Here is a 23,035-nt window from a genome sequence, read left to right as displayed (position 1 = left end):
TGCCTCAGTTTCCCCTTCTGTAGAACCAGATTGACAACAGTACCAGGGTTTGGGTGAGCTAATGCATGTATCATGCTTGGTACAGGGCCTGCCATACAAGGCACTGTGTTATTATAAGTCCATGGCATGCTGGTTAGTTACAGTGGGCCCCACCTGTTACCGCCTCAGCATCCATACCTTCTTTCTTCCTTCCTAATAAAATTCTAAGTTTCTTTAGATCTCTACACTAGACTAAGTCAGTTCTCAAAGTATGGCCCCAGACCAACAGCATCAGCATTCCCTGGGAACTTGTCAGAAATGCTATCATTGCAGTGCCAGCTCACATGTGTCCTGTGTCTACGCTGTGCCTGGCATTGTGCAAAGCCGTTCACACCTAGGCTCTCAATGAACCCTCCACTGTAGACTCTCTTATTTTTTTCTTTATACAGAAGAGGAAACTGATGCTCAGAGAGGTCAATTCACTTGCCCGAGGTCACACAGCCAGAGGTGGCAGGGTTGCAACTGTACCCAGACCCACCAGATTCCAGAGCCCCAGCATGTAAACAGCTACACCATCCTGCCTCAGAGAAATTACAGACAGAGGAGGGGAGTCCAGAAAAGAGAATGATAAAGCAGTCAGGGCATGTGATTACTCAGAATTGCACAATTAGTCCTGAGCAGGGTACTTAACCAAGTAGAGCTTGCCTAGATCTCCAGAGATCTTTTCTCCCATAAGGCCCAAGTTTATAGTTTGGAGGACGGTAACTTCACCAGCTGAAGCATTCAAAGAACCCAGGGGCAGCCTAGCAAAGCAAGAGCAGCGTAAAATATAAAGGGGACCACAAAGTGACAAAGAAAACAGTAAGAGCTCAATGCGATGCCAGACCTGAAAGTTTCCCTCCTTCTTCCTTCTTTACGAATCCATTTCATGTTGTCTCTGAGGCTGGGCTTCCCACAAAGCAGACCCTGACATAAGAATTCTAGTACAAACAGTTTATTTAGGTGGTGATCCCAGGAGGGCTGGGAAAGGCAGACAGGTTCCCACAGTGGGCCCTGAAGCTCAATGCTGCTGGGATTGAGAAATGATTCATTTAGGGCAAGAAAGTTGACATCTCGACCTACCAGCTCCTGACTGCCCCCAGTCTTGTGTAAGGGAATGGTGAGAGCCAAGGGGACCAGGAAGGGCAGATAGAATCTTCTGCATTCTGAAACATACATGCTTGGGCCCCACTAGGCACGTGTGATTTCAAGAGTCCACCGCCTCAGAGCAATGTCTTCTCACTGCATTTCTACAGAGCTCATCGGGGCTCCCAAATGCTAAACAGCACCATTTTGCTGCATGAAGAGAACCCAGGGGACATGCACTTAGGCGAGGTCACCTTACCGTTTTCCTGCCATACTGGTCTGAGATGTTTCCCCAGAGCGTGGAGCTGGACATCATGCCGACAAAGACTACCTGTGGATGGAAAGACAGGGTGTGTTAGACAGTGACACGGAGCATCGCAGAAAAAAGGAACAATGATGGGAAACTGTGCTATCACAGCCCAGGAACACCACAGAGCTGACACTGGCTGGGATCCCGTGAAGGTGCAAATGCTGTTCTGTGTGCTTCATGCTATTGGGTAAGCCTCACGATGATCCTGTGGGGGGGGGTGATATCATTATGCCCAGGGGACAGACCAGGAAACGGAGGCTCACAGAGGGGACGTCCCTTGGCCAGGGTCACGCAGGTGTAAACGGTACAACCTGGGCTAGAATCGGGCAGGATAACCATAGAACTAGACTCTTAACAATTTCTCACCATACCGAAGAAAGGTCTTGCCCTGTTGCTAAGACAAGATCAAAGATAGAGTTTGGAGGGTGCGAGAAACAGAAGACAGAAAGTTTGGGATGAGAACCATAAGTTATTTCTAAGAGGAAATACTCACGGAGTGCCCCGCAATTGTCACTGTCACTTTCTTAATTATTAAACAGAGTTGATGAGGTTTGAATGATCATACCCATTTTATAGATGGGGAGCCTGAGGCTCAGAGGGTTAAGAAATTGGCTCAGTACCCCAGGGGGGTGGGGGAAGAGCCAGGTCTGAAACCCAGGAAGGCTGAATGGAGCTTTCATCCCTGTGTCCTCTTCTTGTCCTCTCCAAGTGCAGGACAGTGCACTAAATGATTTGTACTCATATCTTACCTAATGTTCACGGTGGCCCTATGAGGTAAGTGCCATTATCATCCTCATTTTGCAGATAAGGCAACTGAGGCCCAAAGAGGTGAAGGCACTGCCTGGTGCTGTCTGACCCCCCAAACCACAGGCATGTCGTGGGGCAGCTGGCTGCAAATGGGGGTGACATAGAGGCAGGTGCTCCAACCAGACATGGCTAATTTTAAAGGAATTAATTTCCAGGTCCTCAACTTACATATAAACTCTTTCCTGAGGACAAGCTAGAGGTCTTGCCCATTTCCTGTCCTCTTCCTTTCTCAATCACCCCCTCCTGCTTCTCAGTGCCTCCACCTCCCAGGGCAATGCTTCGAGGTTAAACCTTCTAGGACACCTCCAAAGGGACCTCAATGACAAGTTACAAATCATTGTGTGAGTCATGCTTCCATTTAACTGACTTTTTTTCCATTTAACTTCCATTTAACTTCCTTTTAACTGACTTGAAAGAGAGCCTAATCAAGCTGTCAGCAAATTAGATCCCTAAAAATAATCTTTCATAAGCAGTTGCTGTGTGCTCTTCAGCATATAACTTGGAAGTTGGTGAAAAAAAAAATAAGTGGCACTAGTTTTTTGAGTTATTACAAAACTCCTTCAGTTCCCCCTCATTTTTTACATGAAACGAAGTAAAAATGAAAAATAGGAAGGAATTGCTGCTAAGCTCTATCTCACTTTAATAGAAAGTCCTCATCCAAGAATATGGGATATAATTGGAACATGCTGCACGCCACTCATTACAAGGTAGATTCCTGATAAAAATTCACTTGTGTTTAACCATTATCTATCAAAAGTAATTCTTTCTCATTTTGATCTATTGCATATTTCTAAAAACTATCATGATAACTCAGTGCAAGAGGAAAATGTCAACACTGGAGAGCCTTATGAGCTCAGAAAATTAAAAGCAATAATTTAAAATTTATGTATTCTGTCCCAGAAGATTCTGACAGGTGATAAATGGCGTGCTTTCGAATAGAGTAAAACATTGCTATGATGAAACATAGAGATATGGAATGGAAATGCCAGTCCAAGAAGAAAACAAGACAAGGCAAAATTTCCAAATACTTCTGAAGACCTTATTCATGTTATTTTTAAATGGGACAGTGGGTATCAGATAAATATTTCAATTCCATTTGGTACATTTTAAAAAGTGATATGAAATTTTACTCAATTTTTAAAATATGTCAATATGCCAGAAATCTTTGAATCTGCAACATACAATTTAAAACATTTAACATTAGGGCACCCAGGTGGCTCAGTCAGAGGAGTGTGTGACTCTTGATCTCAGGATTGTGAGTTTGAGTCCCACTTTGGGTGTTGAGATGACTTAAATAAATAAAACTTTAAAAAAATAAAATAATAAGAAAAAGTAATGTCAAAAAAGTTATAAAAATAAAATAAAGACATTTAATGTCAATTTTGAATTCTATGAGAGTCCTGGCACCTGCATAGTTTTCATAAAATTCTTTTCTAGATAACTTAGAACAAAAATGTTTGAAGGCTGGTGTCTTTGGGTGCAGTTTTGTCTTAATCATGTACTAAGGGATATCCCTGCACCCTGGAAGAATTAAGCTTTCCCTGTAAGCACTCAGTCCCATTTTCCCTCCCTGGAGGGAGAGATCTAGGCACAGCAGAACACTGGTTTATACCACAGTCATTACGGTAATCGTGCACTGTATTTCCTATGACAATAGTGTTGGTCTTTCTTATCCTCTTTATGTACCTTATACAGGTAAAGCAACTCCTGCCGTGCTCTAACTTTTCCATAGAAGCTTGGCCATGAAACTTCATAACTTTACCCAGCCCATGAGTCCAAATTTTATGCCATAAGGAAGTAGTCCAGGGCAGTGGCTGGGAATGGGGACTCTGAGTCTTACAGACCTGGATTTCAATTCTGCCTCTGCCTCTCATGGGCTGTGTGAGCTTGGGCAAGTCATCACACCTCTCTGAAAATGGGAGTGATAAGAGCACCTCTTTCACAGGGTTGAGAAGGCTAAAAAGATATGTATGCCAAACCCTTAGCACAGAGTCTGGAACATAGTAAGTGCTCAGTAAATGGTTTGTTTGTTACAAACAAAATGGTTGTCAGAGACAAGAAAGGTTCCACATTGCAAAAACATAGCCCTGTGGGTATGCTTCGGGGGTATCAGTGAGAATCAGGAACACAGAGAGAAGTATCAAGCACACAACCCTACCACATGCTAGGCACTGTATATTTTCATTGCTCATTTGCAGAGAAACAGGTGTCATCACACCCATTTTGCAGGAGATGAAATAGAGCCATAAATCACCTTGCTCAAGGTCACACACACATCCAGGTGACTAAACCACAAAAGGCAGGACTATGTGTTTATAAAACTCCTCCCATGGGGCTGCACAGCTTTACTGCTAATACCAGGCCTGGTTGCTGAAGGCCATTCCAGGACAGTTACAGCATTCTGGGAGGAGCTCCTGGCTAGCAATTACTGTACTGTGCCAGTAGCTAGGCTGTGTGACCTTCGTGAGTGACTTAACCTCTCTGTGCCTCATTTTCCTCATTTAATAATAGTACCTACCTCCTAGGGTTGTAAGGATTAAAGAGCACAAGATATATTATACATAGATTGCATGCAATATATGTAAAGCCCTTTGCACAGAAAGAGCTCAAGAAATATTAGCTTTTGTACCATTATTATTACCCTCTTCTCCAGCCTGGCCATTCCTCTCCCTTTTAGAGGGTTGCCGCTGGACTCCCCTAACAAATATTGAGGGTTCTTCGTCACTCTCCATCGAGTCTTCATTCAGGGAGCAGCGCTCCCCACCATTTATTAAACATCTACTATGGGTCAGGAATGGAGTAGTTTCAATCCTCAGATCACGCTGGTGCTGGCGTCTCCATTTTGCCGTCAAGTGAGGTTATGAGATTTATGAGCAGGTGGATTCCAACTTCCCAGCAACTGCGCAGAAGGTCTGGGACCCCAGGTTGTGGGGCCCCACAGGGGGAGGTGGTGCATGATTTCCAACCAGGGCTTCATTCTTTCCTGCTGAGCCCTTGGCAGCAGAAAGAGAGGGAGACACCCCCACAGAACGCCCCGGGGGAGGTCCTGACTGTGTGCGCGCGCGCCAGGAGAGAGCTGCAGGGCTGCCTACCGAGGTCAGCAACGCCACCTGCCAACTGGGGAGTCTCCACTCGCAGTGCAGCTGCGGGGCAAGGATGCTGAGGATCATCATTTCCATGGCGTCAGCCATCTGCAGGGAGGAAGCAAACGTCATAAGGCCAGGATCTGCCCAGGGCTGGGGCAGGCTGCGACCAAGTCCATAACCCCTGAGAGGGCATACAGAACCCTCCTCCTCTTCTACTGGCTGCTGAGCGCCCTGCTGCACATCAAAACACTGAAAGGTTCAAACAGTATGAGTACCACGTGGGAACAGACAAATAGGCAATTAATATTCTGTGTGTGTCTCTGCGTTTCAAACCATAGGGGCAGGGACGCCTGGGTGGCTCAGTGAGTTAAGAATCTGCCTTCAGCTCAGGTCATGATCCCAGGGTCCTGGGATGGAGCCCTGAGTTGGGCTCCTTGCTCAGCAAGGAGTCTTCCTCCCGGTTCATGATCACACACACACACACACTCTCTCTCTCAAATAAATAAATAAAATAAATAAACTTAAAAAAAATAAAGCAATAGGGGCATTCCCAAAATGAAGTGGGGGAGACATTCTATTTCTAAAATCTGAGAAAAACTTTTTGTAGAGGTAGAGAGAAAATGGTCTTTTCTCTTTAACTCAATGGAAGACAGGTTTATCTTTGGTTTATAAACCTCAGGCAGAACTGTCAGTGTATTTAATAAGTACGACCTTTTACTATATTAACACATGCCAGGAAGTCCCAGTAATTACACATCATGGTATCTTTATGAGACGAGACAGAAATGAGAGACCAGAAGCAGACCCGCACGGCCGTGGGAATGTGATGGATAATGCTGGTGGCTTTTTAAATTAGGGGGGTGCTCAATGACGTGGGGAAACTGGAGATCCACTTGAAAAAAAGTGGGTCATCTGGTCACTGTCTTGCAGCTTTCATAAAAATCAGTTTCAGTTGTATTAAAGGTCTAGCTGTGTTCCTTGCTAGAGGTAGATTAGGGGATTTTTAACAACACATCATGAACCTCTTGAAGCAGGAGGCACATTTTTATTGGCGCATGTTTATTGAGGGGGAGCTCTAAAGACGACATCATCATCCTATGGCAGCCCTGAGTCCCAAATGGTTGAGAACCCCTTAATTAAGCCAGAAGCTTCAAATCCACCTTGAGGGCAATCGCCAATTACCCACAAACTCCAACCAAGGGCAGATCTTCATTGTCGCCAAGGATCATTCAACATAAACTTTTGTTGATTCAAGCAAAGCCTCCATGTGGAGGGAACTATGTCCTTCCTTGTGGCCCCCAGAAGCTAGTCAAGCAGCACGAGGTTTCCCGGGGACCGAATATGAGGTCACCGTTCCTGGGAATACTTGCCCAAGCCAAGCCGGTGAGAACAGACAGCTTCCATTGAAATTTTCCAAACCCAATAGCTTCCACCGCATCTTCCACCATGAAAGTATCTGGAAAGGAGAGAGGGAGAGCAGAGGAAGGAATGAGGGCATCCCCCAGCTATCTTCATGTGAGGGGGTGGGGGGGAGCCGTCTATAGCCAAGCTTAGTAAAGGCATCACACGCTACTTCTAGAAATGTCATCCTAAAGAAACATTCCTGCAAATGCTAAGAGATGTCTTGCTTACAAAGTCCATGGCAACATTGTTTATAAAAGGGAAAACAGGAAAACCCCGAATGTCTGTCAACAGGGGTTGGTTAGATAAATTATTATATGTCTCATCATCATATATACACATGTATACATGCACATTATGAAATATGACCTGCCTGTTAAAAGGAATGTGCAGATATAGGAAGATGTACCCGACATATTGTTAATTAATTTTTAAAAATGAAGCAATCTGTGCAGCCTGTATGGTATGACTCTCAGAAATGTACACACCTACGTGTACGTGTATGCATATGGATGGATGTATGTGCTGATGCATGGACTGTATACCAAACTTCACCTTAGGGTTTCATTTTTGTTGTCTTTGGAGAGAGGAAGGGAGAGCTCCTGTGAAATTTTAACTCTCTTCAACAATGTATTGCTTCCTTAGTCAGGAAAGAAAGAGACTTTTTAAAAGCTAAATGCCCCTGCACTCAGATGGAAAGCTGTCCACATCATATTGTGAAGTCGAAAGGTAACTGGGGAGAGGTAGGCGTCATTAAGAACGGTCTTCGTGATAAAATGAGATGTGTGTGCATGTGTGCCATGCAGGGGAAGTAAGATTGAATGTCCACAAACTGTTAACAGAGTCATCTTTGAGGCTGGCACTCACTTTCCCACTGGGTAACTTTCTCTTGTGTTGAAATGCTTTCCAAAGGAACATTTGTTCTTTGTGTGTTCAGAAGAAGTAGGATATAATTAATACACAAAGTGTTTTGGGAAAATATGGAAAGCCCGAACACAATCTAGTAGGCTGGATGGTGTCCGGCAACAGCGCTGCTGGAAAAAACTGGTGAAGTCTGAATGAAGTCTGGGGTTTAGTCAACAGCATGGTACCAGTGTTCTTTCCTCCGTTTCGACAAACGCACAGTGGCCGAGTGAGGGGTACCAGCAGGGAGAGCTGCATGGAGGGTTGTGGGAGCTATGTCTGCAACCTTTCTGAAATCAACAAGGGCTTCCAAAAAAACTTAATTACAAAATAAAAATACTAAAAGAGCACGCTGGGTGGCCCTTCTGTGGGCTGCTTCTGAGGCTCTCATCAACCCCTGCTGGGAGCTGTCATCTTTGCAGAATTTCAATCATGGGCCTCTCGCATCAATCATCATTTTCTCCCAAAGTGTGAGCTAGTGTTTATCATATCAGCAGGGGCTGGTTTCCTCCAGCAAAAAAATACTGAGGAGAAAGCAGAGTGAGTCCTGGAGAGTCATCAGTAATAAGAAGGGGAATACGTAAACTAATGGTGTGTGTCTGATTGCTGATCATGGACCAGGCACTGCACAAAGACCTTGATGTACCCTGTCCCATTTAGTCCCTGTCTCAGCTATTACTTCAGGACCAGTCCCAGCTCCCGGTTGCAGAGGAGGACATGGACTTGCCCAGCGTCACCCAGAGGCCACACTGTAGCTCTGGGAGCTAAGTCCAGATAAGCCTGAGAGTAAAGCTGCTGCTCCCACCCACTGTCTGCCCCCTCCCTGGCCACTGCCTCCTTAGAACTCCCTCCCACCCCAACCAGGCTTTGGGTTGAAGACATTAACCCTTTCTCATGGTGGGAATCTGGAACCTTTTGGAAATGCATGGAAAGTTTCCATCCACTAGCGGCATGTGTGAGGGTAGACCAGGTCCGACGGCCCACCTCCGGCCTCTTGTTTGACTAGTTCTACTCGGAGGAACCCAAGGTCATGGGTTAGCATACGTGCTCGGAGGTCGGATGGCCTGGCTGGAGACTCAGCTTCGCTCATTTTTAGCTGTGTATCCCTGGGCAAGATGCTGAATCTTTCTGGGCTTTAGTTTGCTCTTCTGCAATATGGGGAAGATGAGCATGCTAATTCCAACTGGAACCGGTGTGAAGATTAAATGGGTCCTATGTGTAAAGTGCTTCACACAGTGCCTGGCCCAGAGTAAATCCTCAGCCACCGTCAGCTGTTCCTGTCACCATGGTCATCATCACTGTCATCACCACCATTATCATTACACTATCATCACCACCACCAGAGTTGTCATCAGCCTTGCCATCATCAGCATCATCACCACTACCATCATCATCCTCACTATCATCCTCCTCCTCCTCATCATCATCACCACCACCACCACCATCAGCAGCATCATCATCATTATCATCGTCATCACCGTCATCACCACCACCACCATCATCACCATCACCACCATCCTCATCATCATCACTGTTATCACCACCACCACCACCATCAGCAGCATCATCATCATTATCGTCATCACCGTCATCACCACCACCACCATCATCACCATCACCACCATCCTCATCATCATCACTGTTATCACAACCACCACTACCACCAGCACCACCATCAGTACCATCACCACCAACATTATCATCATCATCACTGTCATCACACCACCACTACCACCATCATTACCACCATCATCACCATCAGCACCGCCATCACCATCACCACCACCATCATCACCATCACCACCATCCTCATCATCATTACCACCATCATCACCATCAGCACCACCATCACCATCACCACCACCATCATCACCATCACCACCATCCTCATCATCATCACCATCATCACCACCACCACTACCACCACCATCAGCACCATCACCATCATCATCATCATCACTGTCATCACACCACCACTACCACCATCATTACCATCATCATCACCGTCATCACCATCATCAACATCATCAACATTATCACCATCATCACCATCACAACTATCACCATCATTGTTGCTGTGGTCCTCAGCTGTGTGTTATGCAATGAAGCTGACTGGTGGGGATTGTGATGTAACCTTATCTGCTGGAGGAAGCCATGTAGGGCCAGCCCACACTTCCAGCATAACCTCTGGGCCCTCTGGGCCCTCCTACCTGTCCCTTCCCTAGATACCTCTGAGAGCACGATCTGGGGAGGTAACCCTGGCACCTCAGAGCCCCTGACGGTGGTCCAGGCTGATGTCCCAATTGCAGAGCCCTCTCACCGTCGGTGGGATTGGCAAACTCCTTGGGCACAGCTGCCCCATCGTCCAGCTCGACAGCCTCTAGGCCCGTGCGGACCCCTTCAATCTGGACCTCATGCTCTCCCGAAGCCGCGTCATCCTCTGACCTTGCACTCTCGCCCGTGCGACGGAATTTCACCACCCTAGAGGACAGAGAAAATCTGGTCATGATAGCTAGAACTTCCCTTTGATGGCCCTGCTGCACAGCTCTTGGGCCCAAGACAGGTGAAAGGCTTTTCCTCATGGTCCAGAGAATAGAGTGGACGTGGGGCAAGATGTGTTGGCATTTCTATTGAGTTGGACTGGTGGGTGTGTGACAGCTTCCAGAGTTACATATCAGGGCTGCCACATACATTTGCGTAGGTTGGGCACTGCACAACTCCAGGGGGACCCTACTTACATGTTATGCAATATGAAAGAGGACATCATTGTTCTAGATGTAAATACTGTTTGGAATCACATTTTCAGAATTTAGATTTGTCTCTCTGTATGGAACAAAGGTAAAAATTTGGTCACCTAGGGGTTACATTATGCCCACAAAAAATTGCCCACACAGTTGGTTTTGTTTTTTTTTAACTTAATGTGGATGCTCATGTTTTTAAATTGGGAAAACTAATGTAAAAAGCCAGATTCCTCATATCTCTTTATAAAGTAGAGTATCTGGAACACCAGGCTGGCTCAGTTGGTAGAGCATGTGACTCTTGATCTCGAGGTTGTGAGTTCAAGCCCCACATTGTGTGGAGAGGTAACTTAAAAAAAAAAGAGTAGAGTATCTGGTCATTTGGGGCCCACATTCCTATAATAGAGCCATGTGGCTAGATCTGTCCTTCCTCTAGACAGGACGTACCATGGTTGATCAGTCTCTTCCTCTCCAAATTACCTCTAGCCCTGAGGGTCTCTTGCCACTTAGCCTGATGTGCGCTCCTTGTTCCTCTTACTTGGCAGTTAGCCATTTGTCTGACCTTGTAGGCTTTTGAGTTTGAGACCCACGGACTCCACTTTGCAATACAAATTATGCTGTTTCTTGTTACTCTGGACAAACCTTGGTTTCTCTGAGCAGCAATCTCTTCATCTAAGGTTCAACAGTGAAAGTACCTGTGTCCTTCCAACTCCCTCACTCCCAAAGACAGAACCCCTGCTGCCTGCCAGCCCTGTGCTGGGTTTTGCGGTTAAAGCAGAGACAAGATAGACATGTTCCTACCATCACAGGAGAGAGTGATATTTTTTAAAAATACATTTTATTTATTTACTTGAGAGAGAGCAAGTGCTAGAGAGAGAGCAAGAGAGCACACACACAGAAGGAGAGGGAGAAGCAGGCTCCCCACTGAGCCAGGAGCCCCATGCCAGGCTTGATCCCAGGGACCTGAGCCAAAGGCAGACACTTAACTGACTGAGCCACTAAGCACCTCCAGAGAGTGATATCAAATGAGTAATGCCCATTCCTATCAAGGCTTTGACGAAAGAAATCTGGGAGGTCACAGGCATGAATGGCTAGGAGGCAAATTTGGCAATGTTTTAACAAGGTGAGAGGATGGGAGGGGCAAGATGGTGGAGGAGTAGGTGACCTGGGTATTGTTGGGTCCCAGGAGTTCAGCTAGACAGTTATCGAACCATTCTGAGCACCTACAAACTCAACAGGAGCTTGAAGAGAAGAAGAGCAGCAATTCTAGGAGCAGAAAAGCAACCGCTTTCTGGAAGGTAGGACGTGCGGAGAAGTGAGGCCATACACGGGAAGATAGACAGCGGGGGGAGGGGCCAGCTCCCAGGGCAAGCAGTGGAGCAGCTGACCACAAAACTGGAACTTCTAGAAGTGTGCTCCCCTGAGGAACGTCACTCCAGAGGCTAAGGGGGGTGGGGTGGAGGGGTGCGGGGGTGGAGCCCTTGCGGGGACAATGTGGTATCAGGATTTGTGGGGTCACAGAAAGACCAGGGGTGCCTGAGTGTGGCAGAGCCCCCAGGTATCGGAGCAGGGTAGCTGGCTGCAGAGATGGAGCTGAGGAGGGGCTCTCAGATCGGGATTAACTTAAACCATGACCCAAGGCACAGTCGGGCTGCTGCTCTTTGAGCAGTGACCCCGCAAAAGGCAGATCTGGGGAGACTCACCTTCCTTCTCTGGGAGGAGCGGTGTGGGAGCGCATGGCAGGAATCTGCTGGGTTTGGAGACTCTAAACGGGGCCGTGCGTGATAGAAAAGCTCAGTCACAGGCCAGGTGAGCTCGGAGTGTGGCTGGAAACCAGGGAGATGGGAAGGATTGACGGCTTTTCTCTGAGGCTGCACTGAGAAGTGGCACCCTGAGCTCTCCGCTACTCCAGGCCTGATATTGGGAGGCCGCCATCTTCATTCCCGTCCTCCAAAGCGGTACCAAAAGCGTTCAGGGAACAAAAGCTCCCGAGAGAGTGAACACGAGCACATTGCTTAGCCTGGCCCCTGGCAAGGGCGGTACAATTCCGCCGGCGGGCAAAGACATTTGAGAATTCCTGCAACAGACCCTTCCCCCAGAAGATCAGCAAGAACATCCAGCCAAGACCAAGTTCACGGATCAAGGAGAACTGCGGAACTCCAGAGTTAGGGGAAAGCAACATATAGAATTCATGGCTTTTCCTGCCATGATCATTTAGTCTTTCAAAATTAAGTTTTTTAAATTTTATTTTTTTCTTGGGGCACCTGGGTGGGCTCAGTGGGTTAAAACCTCTGCCTTCAGCTCAGGTCATGATCCCAGAATCCTGGGATCGAGCCCCACATCGGGCTGTCTGCTCGGCAGGGAGCTTGCAAACCCCTGCCTCCCCCCCCACCCCGCCTGCCTCTGTGCCTACTTGTGATTTTTGTCTGTCAAATAAACAAAAAAATCTTTAAAAATTTAAAAAAAATTTTTTTCTTATTCCATTTAAAAAATTTTTCCTCTTTCCTATTTTAACCTTTTTAAAGTATTTTATCGATACCTTTAAAAAAATCTTTCAAAATTCTCATTGTTACAGTTATATTCTATCTTTTCACTATATTTAACCTTGTTTTTTGTATACATGTAGGTTTTTCTTTCTTTAAAATTTTGGGAGGCAGTTTCTTCTAACAGACCAGAATACACCCAGAATCAAGTGTGTAGCTCTGTTCTATTCACCAGTCTAATATATATACATATGTATATATGTGTATCTTTCTTTCTTTCCTTCCTTCCTTCCTTCTCTTTTCTTCTCCCCCTGGTTCCAGAGCTCTTCCAATTTGGTTAGTGTATATTTTTCTGGGGTCGTTGCTACCTTTTTAGTATTTTGTTCTCTCATTCATCTATTCTTAGCTGGATAAAACGACAAGGTGGAAAAACTCACCTCAAAAAAAAAAAAAAAAAGAACAAGAGGCAGTACTGATGGCTAGGGACCTAATCAATATGGACATTGGTAATATGTCAGAACCAGAGTTCAGAATGACAATTATCAAGGTGCTAGCTGGGCTCAAAAAAAAACATGGAAGATACTAGAGAATCCCTTTCTGGAGAAATAAAATCCCTTTCTGGAGAAATAAAAGAACTAAAATCCAACCAAGTTGAAATTAAAAAACCTATTAATAAGGTGCAATAAAAAATGGAGGCTCCTTCTGCTAGGATAAATGAGGCAGAAGAAAGAATTAGTGATATAGAAGACCAAATGATGGAAAATAAAGAAGCTGAGAATAAGACAGACAAACAACTACTGGACCATGAGGGGAGAATTTGAGAGATAAGTGATACCATAAGACGAAACAATATTAGAATAATTGGGATCCCAGAAGAATAAAGAGAGAGAGGAGCAGAAGACAGCAAAAAAAGGCAAAAATGAACTATTGGGACTTCATCAAGATCAAAAACTTTTGCACAGCAAAGCAAACAGTCAACAGAACCAAAGACAACCGACAGAATGGGAGAAGATATTTGCAAATGACATAGTATCCAAAATCTATAAAGAACTTATCAAACTCAACACCCAAAGAACAAATAATCCAATCAAGAAATGGGCAGAAGACATGATCACACATTTCTGCAAAGAAGACATCCAAATGGCCAGCAGACACGTGAAAAAGTGCTCCACAACACTCAGCATCAGGGATATACAGACCAAAACCACAGTGAGATACCACCTCACACCAGTCAGAATGGCCAAAATTAACAAGTCAGACAATGACAGATGTTGGCGAGGATGCAGAAAAAGGAGAACCCTCCTGCACTGTTGGTGGGAATGCAAGCTGATGCAGTCATTCTCGAAAACAGTATGGAAGGTCCTCAAAAAGTTGAAGATAGAGCTACCCTATGACCCAGCAATCACACTACTGGGTATTTACCCTAAAGATACAAATGTACTGATCCGAAGGGACATGTGGACCCGAATGTTTATAGTAGCAATGTCCACAATAGCCAAACTATGGAAAGAACCTAGATGTCCATCAACAGATGAATGGGTAAAGAACATGTGGTGTATATATACAATGGAATACTATGCAGCCATCAAAAAACCGAAATCTTGCCATTTGCAATGATGTGGGTGGGACTAAAGGGTATTATGCTAAGCGAAAAAAGTCGGTCAGAGAAAGAGAACTGTCATATGATATCTCCAATAATGAGGGATTTGAGAGGCAGGGTGGGCAATAGTTGGGGGAAGGGAGGGAAAAAAATGAAACAAGATGGGACTGGGGAGGGAGACAAACTATAAGAGACTTTTAATCTCAGGAAACAAACTGAGGGTTGCTGGGAGGAGGGGGGTGAGGGATAGAGTGTTTGGATGATGGACACTGGGGAGAGTATGTGCTATGGTGAGTGCTGTGAATTGTGTAAGACTGATGATTCACAGACCTGTAGCCCTGAAGCAAATAATACATTATATGTTAATAAAAAAACAAGGTAAAAGAGGAGAAATATCTAAGTAAAACATAGTGCTATTATTATTTTTTATTTTTAAAATTAATTTATTTTTTTAATTGTTATGTTAGTCACCATACGTCATTAGTTTTTGATGTAGTGTTCCAAGATTCATTGTTTATGTGTAACACCCAGTGCTCCATGCAATACGTGTCCTTAATACCCATCACCAGGCTCACCCATCCCCCCACCCCCATCCCCTCTAAAATCCTCAATTCGTTTCTCGGAGTCCGAGAAACAAGCCTCCCGTGGTTTGTCTCCCCGTCCGACTCCCCCCCAACTTCTCTTTTCCTTTCCTTCTCCTAATGTCCTCCATGTTATTCCTTAATTCCACAAGTAAGTGAAACCATATGGAAATTGACTTTCTCTGCTTGACTTATTTCACTCAGCATAATCTCCTTCAGTCCCACCCATGTTGATGCAAAAGTTGGGTATTCATCCTTTCTGATGGCTGAGTAATATTCCATTAAATATATGGACCACATCTTCTTTATCCATTTATCTGTTGAAGTATTATTATTAGTTAACTTGCATTCTTCCATATATTTCACCAAAGAATAACTGGGTTTCTGACATAGAAAGAGTAAACCAAATTGCAGAAGCATGGGAAACATAGCCTGCTGGTGCACTTGGAGAGGAGAAAAACAGAAGAAATCACAGCAATTTTGTAAATACCTGTACCCCCACTCACTAACAAGCCTGGGTCTGGAAAACTGGAGCCATCAAGCTCACCTTGGGCTAGAATGATAGCATGGAGCACAGAGCCCGGAGTTTGTAGGTGGTGGGGTCCCACTGAAGCCTGGAGCTAACATTCATCCCCTTGAGCATCAGCAACACAGTCCAGCAGCATCGAGCTCATGTTCCAGCTCTGTGCTAGCTGCTATTTTCCATGCACTTGATTTGCTAGGTTGGGATTATGACCACCCCTTTCCAGACAAGAAAACTGAGGCCCTAGACTCACCCCCAGTCATGCAGTTCAAGGGACATGGAACCAGGGTTCCACCTGATGCCTGTCAGATCAAACCCTTATATTCCCAGCCAAAGTCAGGATACTCCCCCTCCAAACCCTTCTGTCACTCCCTACCTACTCTAATTTTTATTCCATAAAAATATCTTATTTTGTCAATCAGAGAAATACAATTATCATACGATCTCACCAATTTGAGGAATTCTAGAAACAAGACAGAGGATCATAGGGGAAGGGAGGGAAAAATGAAACGAGATGAAAACAGAGAGGGAGACAAACCATAAGAGACTCTTAATCTCAGGAAGCAAACTGAGGGTTTCTGGAGGGGAGGGAGGTGGTAAGGATGGGTGGCTGGGTTATGGCCATTGGGGAGGGTATGTGCTATGGTGAGTTTTGTGTATTGTGTAAGACAGATGATTCACAAACCTGTACCCCTGAAACAAATACTTCATTATATGTTAATTTTAAAAAATGGCAAAAATGGAAAAAAAAAGAAATATTTTATTTTGAGATATTTAAGGTATTGTCCCTAGCTGAAACCCTACTCACCCAGCACTAACTCCCCATTCCCCTCTCCCTCCAAGCCCTGCTAACCACCATTCGACTTTCTGTTTATGAATTTGCCTATTCTAGGGTCCTCAACGTAAGTGGAATCATACAGTACTGGTGCTTTTGTGCCTGGTTTCTTTCACTTAGAAAAATGTCCTCAAGGCTCATTCATGTTGTAGCAAGCATCAGAATGCCCTTCCCTTTTCGAGATTAAATAATATTCCATTGTGTGGATATGCCATAATTTTTTAACCATTTATTCACCAGTGGACACCTGGGATGCTTCTGCCTTTTGGCTGTTGTGAATAATGTTATGAGTGTGGGTGTGCGAGTATCTATTGAGTCCCTGCTTCCACTTCTTCTAGTTCTATACCCAGAGTTGGAATTGCTGGATCATGTGATAATTCTGTGTTTAATTTTTGAGAAGCCTGCATATTCTTGTCCTAGGCATCTGCACCAGTTTACATTTCCATCACCAGTGAAGGAAGGTCCCAATGCTTCTACATCCTTGCCGATATTACCATGTTTCATTTTTTGGATAAAATCCACTCTAATGGGTGTGGAAAAGGATCTCATTGTGGTATTGATTTGAATTTCCCTAAAACTGAGCATCTTTTCATGTGTTTACTGGCCATTTGTATATCTTCTTTGAACTAAATGTCTGTTCTCATATCCATTTTTAAATCAGGATGTTTGGGGGTTTCCGTTGTCGGTTTATTCTGGATATTAATCCCTTGTCTGAGAATTGATTTGCAAATATTTTCTCCCATTCTGCCGGTGGCCTTTTAACCCTGTTGACTGTGTCCTTTGATGCACACAAGTTTTTGACTGTGATGTAGTCCAGACAACTCCAATACCACGAGTCTTCTTCCTTGTATTTTCTTCTAAGAGCTTTTCATAGGGTTAGGTCTTTCTATTTTGAGTTGACTTTTGTATATGGTATAAGGTAAGGGTCCAACTTCATTATTTTGCAGGTGGATATTCCAGATTTCCCAGCACCAGTTGTTGAAAAGACTGTCCTTCACCCCCATCAAATGGTCTCGGCACGCTTGTCAGAAATCACTTCGCAGCATATGTGAGGATTTACTTCTGAGCTCTCCATTCTCTCCATTGGTCTCTGTCTTTCTTGTGGCCACTGTAGTCAGTTGTAGTCAGGTTTGAAGTCACAAAGTGTGAGGCCTCTAGTTTTGTTCTTCTTTCTCAAGATTGCTTTGCCTATTCTGGGTCCCTTGAGATTCCAAATGAATTTTAGGATAAAGTCTTCCCTTTTGGCAAAAATGGGTTGGGGATTCTTGTGCAATGATTCGTTAAGGAAGTACTTCCCTTGGGAAGTGAGGGTGGCTGGACCAGGCGGGGACAAGGTGGGGGGGCAAGCTTAATAGATGTTTCTGGGGGAATGGAGATGGTTTCTGGGGGAATCTGATCTGATGTGGAGCTCTGGAATATGAGTTATGCCACTGAGATAGTCCTACCCAGAGGTCTGGGGTCTGGGCTCCCGTGGGTCAGGCCTTGGTATGTCCACCCAGGGGTGGAGGGCATAACCTCCCAGGTTGTCCCCAGGTAAGGCAGCTCCTCTGGGCTAAGGACAATTTTCTAAAGCCAATGGCAGCTGTGAGCTATTAGCAGCCAACCCTGGAGGCACCTGGGAGATGCACCAGCCCAGTAAAGGGGATCTGGGACAGACACCAATGGCATCTGCTACAAACCAGCCCCTCCAGAGTGATCATGCAGACAAATCTTTTTTTTTTTTTTTTAAAGTTTTTTTTTTTAAAGATTTTATTTATTTATTTGTCAGAGAGAGAGAGGGAGAGAGCACAGGCAGACAGAATGGCAGGAAGAGGCAGAGGGAGAAGCAGGCTCCCTGATGAGCAAGGAGCCCGATGTGGGACTCGATCCCAGGACGCTGGGATCATGACCTGAGCCGAAGGCAGCTGCTTAACCAACTGAGCCACCCAGGCGTCCCCATGCAGACAAATCTTAAGCAGCATACAAACATTGAATTCCCCTTCCTCAAAGTCCTAAGTTAATAGCTCTCAAGCCATATCAATTTTTATTGAGCACTTGTTATATGCACAGAGCTATGCTATAAGCCTTTCACGTTCTCTCCTGTTACTCGGACAAGTCACCTATGAACTAGATACTGTTATTTGTCCTCATTTTATAGATGAGGAAACAAGTGCTTAGAGAGGTTAAGGCACTCATCCAAGGTCACACAGCTTGAAGGGACTGAGGACCAAGCTTGTTGGCTTTCCTATTAGAGCCCTGGTCCTAATCACTGGGCATCACTTTCTCTCCCCAGAATTCACCTGTGTCTGGGGAATGACTGTGAGGCCTGAACTGAGCTGGCCGAGGTAGGAGACTTTGCCAGACAGTGGGAAATGGTATGTTCTGGAGCAGGAATCAAAAGGCACAGCTTCATCCCAGCCTGGCTGACAGCTCTGCAGGTCATCACACTGGTGCGGGGGCTTTGATCTGGATGCAGCCTTAGAACCCCCACAAGGCTGGTCACAGCACCAGTGTCTGGGCCCCACTCCCAGAAGGTCTGATTCAGAAGGTCCTAGACAGGAACTGAGATTTTGCATTTCTGACACATTCCCAGGTGGTGCCACTCTTGCTCACCTGGGGACTGATTTAGGGCATCAGAGGAACCATTCTGCTGTCGTCCTGCCCCATGTCGATAATGAAGCTGTCATGCTGAGCAACAGAGCCCCTACTCTGTTGGCAGAGGTGGGTGCCAGCAGCTCATCTGCCTCATTTGACAGGCCCAGAACCCCTGTGATAGAGACCCAGACAAATGTCCCGGCCATCTGGAGTTGGGTCTCCCTGAGACCCTGGTGGCAGGTGTCACCTGGGAGCAAAGGCCAGGAGACAGACGAAATCTGGTTAGAAGCTGGGGTCTCGGGCTTCACTTAAGCAGCACTTGCCAACAAGAACACGGTTTTATTCTGAGTATGTATTTATCCGAGGCAGCTTTAGGGGGCCTGCTGATGGAGCTCATGGGCGTGTTCTCAAGCCAGTGGTATGCCTATAAATGGAATCTCAGTGAAAACCCCCCAAAACCATGAAGGTGTGTAACATAGGACAATATCCAGAGTGTATATGTGACCAATTTCAACCTGCCAATGGTTAAATAATGGGCTCCAAAAATTCCAAACATTTAACAATCAATCAATCTGCTCTTAGAGCTGGTATGAATGGTCTGGAGCACACCACTGTACGGGAGTCCTCTAGCCGCTGACACCGCTACAACACAGAGGGGTCTTGCTATTGAGTGAAAGAAGCCAGACACAAAAGATTGCATGTTGTAGGATTCCATTTAGGTGAAATTTCCAGAACAGGCAAATGCACAGAGACAAGACAGGAAGCAGAGTTGTGGTTGCCAGGGCCTGGGGGAGTGGGGGTATGGGAAGTGTTTCCCTAATGGTGCAGGGTTTCCTTTAGGAGTGATGAAAATTCTCTGGAATCAGAGAGAGGTGATGGTCACACACCCTTGTGAATGTATGCCCCTGTTCACTGCAGCGTTACTCATGATAGCCCCAAAGATGGGAGCAATCCAGGGGGTTATCAGTAGCTGAATGGAAAGATAATCAAAATGTGGTCCATCCACACGAGGGGATACTCTTCTGTCTTAGACAGGAAGGAAGTAACGATGTGAGCTACAACAGGGACGAACTTTGAAAACGTCATGCTAAGTGAAATACGCCAGTCACAGAATGACAAATACTGTATGATTCCATGTTTGAGATGCTCGGAGCTGTCAATTTCACAGACACAAAATAGAACAGCGGTGGCCAGGGACTGGGGAAGGAGGAACAGAGGATTAGGGTTTAATGGGGCCAGGGCTTCAGTGTGAGAAGATGAAACGGTCCTGGAGAAGGATGGTGGTGCTGGTTCACAACTGTGAACGTATTTCATGCAACAGAATTGCACGCTTGCAAATGATTAGGATGATAAATTTATGTTAGGTGTATTCACCATCCCCCCCCAAAAAAATTCTCCACCCTTAATACTGCCACCGATGTTACTGGAACCCTCTGGTTCATTTATTCAACGAATACATATTGAGCTCCTGCCTCGCATAGCAAGTCCAAGGTACTGCTGGGATTTCCAAGGTGAGCCAAGCAGACTTAGGCTCCTTCCCGTGGTGCTCATAGTCTGCTGGAAAGTGGGGGGGTGGTGGTGGTGTCAGACATACCTTTATTTATTTATTTATTTATTTATTTGACAGAGAGAGAGAGAGATCACAAGTAGGCAGAGAGGCAGGCAGAGAGAGAGTGGGGGAAGCAGGCTCCCTGAGGAGCAGAGAGACCGATACGGGGCTCGATCCCAGGACCCTGAGATCATGACCTGAGCCGAAGGCAGAGGCTTAACCCACTGAGACACCCAGGTGCCCCAGGGGGGCAGACATTTAAAAAGGCATGCACACACAGATGTGTGTGTGTGTGTGTATGTGTGTGTGTATAACATAGCTATCTTGCACATTGTGAGAAATGCTACAAATAACAAATGTCATGAAAGGCTAGCTGGGGTGGGGGGTGACATGTCCACTCCGCTGCCCACTGAGTAAGGGGTGGTATTCAATGAGAAGGAATTGCAAATAAGTGGGACTCTCTATCCTCAAGAACCAACCCCCCAATCAGAAACATGAACAGCCCCCAAGGTATTCGTGGGAGATGGAAATACAGAGAAGTATCAGAGGAGAGAGGGAAAGGGACATTTATGTGCATTATCCTCCCACTTTCAGGGATGAAGGGAAGGTCGATGGATCACCCTCGACTCTGAGGGGAACCTCACGGAAGAAAATGACTCTGCAGCCTGATAATCTTCCCTGAATCCTGTTTGCATCACATCCTCTCTTCAAGGGCCATCCGGAGCTCCACACATCTTCCCCGTGACGGAATAGTGACCGCTGCGACTTTAGAGAAGGTACTCTGTGATAGCTTTCAAAATGTTAAGTCTTCTGTGCTCTCACTCAGAATTGTGCAGCTGGCAATTCATTTCAGAGACAGACATGAGTAGGCAATGACTTACCATTTGAACAATGGCTGATAGGCATTGTTAGCTGGCCGTGTGCCAAGTGCCATGTTTGTGCTCTGCATTGATTACCTTATATCATCTTTGCTGTGGCTAACCCCATTTTACAGATGAGGACAGTCATGCCCAGAGTGGCCCAAGGTCACACAGCATGTGTCTAATCCAGATGCTGGCAAAACCACCTGCCTGCTGAGTCCCCACACCCAGCCATTTTGCTATAGTTCCTTCTGGTGCTGTTTGCAGCAAAACCAGAATCAATCATCAGAAGAGGAATGAGTATATAGATTATGACACATCCACGTAGGAAAATGTGGGGGAAAAAATTTTGTCTGTTGATCCGTGTCACAGTATCACAATAGCCCAAGTGTCCATCGATGGATGAATGGATAAAGTGTGGTGTGTACATACAATGGAATAGTAAGCAGCCTTGAAAAAAGAGGAGAGTCTCACACATGCCACAACGTGATGAATTTTGAAGATATTCTGCTTAACGAAATAAGCAGAATTAAAGCAGGTCTTTTCTGACCTGAAAAGACAAATACCGTGTGAGTCCACCTATGTGAGGGGGACTAAAATAGTCAAATTCACAGGGATAGAAAGAAGAAGGGCAAGTTGTCAGGGGCTTGGGAAAGGGAGAGTTGGTGTTTAATGGGGACAGAGATTCAGTTGGGGAAGATGAAAAGTTTTGGGGACGGATTGTGGTGCTGGTTGCACAAGAATGTGGACAGTGTGAATGTACTTAGAGAAAACTTATCATTTTGACAATTATGCTTAGAATTGTAGAAATGGCAAATTTTCTCTTATGTATATTTTACCACAATAAACACAGACACAGGCACATGCACACACGCACACACACACACACACACAGACACACACGATCTGACCTGTAAGAGCCAAAAGGAAAAGATTGTTGGGCTTATTATTTTATTTTTTTTGAGAGAGAGAGAGAGAGTGCAAGCGGGGATGTGAGGAGGGGTTGAGGGAGAAGAAGAGAATTCTAAGCAGGCTTCACGTTCAGCACAGAGCCTGATGTGGGGATCAATCTCATGACCCTGAGATCTTGACCAGAGCTGAAATCAAGAGTCGGACGCTTAACCGACTGAGCCACCCAGGTGTCCTGGGGTTTGTCATTAAATATGCTAGAATATGGTCCCATGATCTAGGTCCTTTGTTACTAAGATTTAAGTGTGGTCTTGAATCAGGGGCCCCAGCATCCCCCACAGGCCTGTTAGAAATTCAGAGTCCCAGACCTTGACCCAGACCTTCAGAGACAGCATCTGCATTTTAATGCGGTCCCTAGACAATCTGTGTGCGTGTTCAAGTCTGAGAAGCGCAGCTGCCGAGTACTTATGTTTCCACAGTCCTGGGCGTTCTGGAAGGATCCCTAAGAAACCAAAGACTAGTTGCTTCTGGGGAGGAGAAGGACTGCATTGGGAATGGGGACTTTTTGCATGGGAAGGAAATTTTTTTTTTTGCTTTTCATTTTGGACCTTTCTGCCATGTTTGCGATTTTTTAAAAATTTTTTTAAGATTTTATTTATTTATTTGACAGAGATCACAAGTAGGCAGAGAGGCAGGCAGAGAGAGAGGAAGGGAAGCAAGCTCCCTGCCAAGCAGAGAGCCCGATGTGGGGCTCGACCCCCGGACCCTGGGA

At 45.5% G+C, this 23,035-nt stretch overlaps 1 protein-coding gene across 2 annotated transcripts in view; it reads right to left on the bottom strand.

The window, feature by feature from the left end:
- Positions 1 to 23,035, bottom strand: part of SVOP (SV2 related protein) — a 71,618-nt gene that overhangs the window by 38,740 nt on the left and 9,843 nt on the right. Inside the window, exons 1-5 of one of the 2 annotated variants that reach the window (XM_032847419.1) lie at positions 10,350 to 10,427; positions 9,932 to 10,092; positions 6,678 to 6,763; positions 5,314 to 5,412; positions 1,364 to 1,435 (exon numbers count right to left, since the gene is read on the bottom strand). In XM_032847419.1, the coding sequence (XP_032703310.1) occupies positions 1,364 to 1,435; positions 5,314 to 5,412; positions 6,678 to 6,763; positions 9,932 to 10,092; positions 10,350 to 10,378 (447 nt within the window). In that variant the 5' untranslated portion in view covers positions 10,379 to 10,427. Of the gene's footprint in view, positions 1 to 1,363; positions 1,436 to 5,313; positions 5,413 to 6,677; positions 6,764 to 9,931; positions 10,093 to 10,349; positions 10,428 to 23,035 lie in introns of those variants that run through there. The other variant, XM_032847418.1, reaches the window with a different exon arrangement.

Source organism: Lontra canadensis, unplaced genomic scaffold (assembly GCF_010015895.1).
Source record: "Lontra canadensis isolate GAN:19392208 unplaced genomic scaffold, GSC_riverotter_1.0 scaffold187, whole genome shotgun sequence".
Lineage (NCBI taxonomy): Eukaryota > Metazoa > Chordata > Mammalia > Carnivora > Mustelidae > Lontra > Lontra canadensis.
The sequence above is the reverse complement of the archived record's forward strand: the minus strand, read 5'-3'. Positions and strand labels throughout refer to the sequence as shown.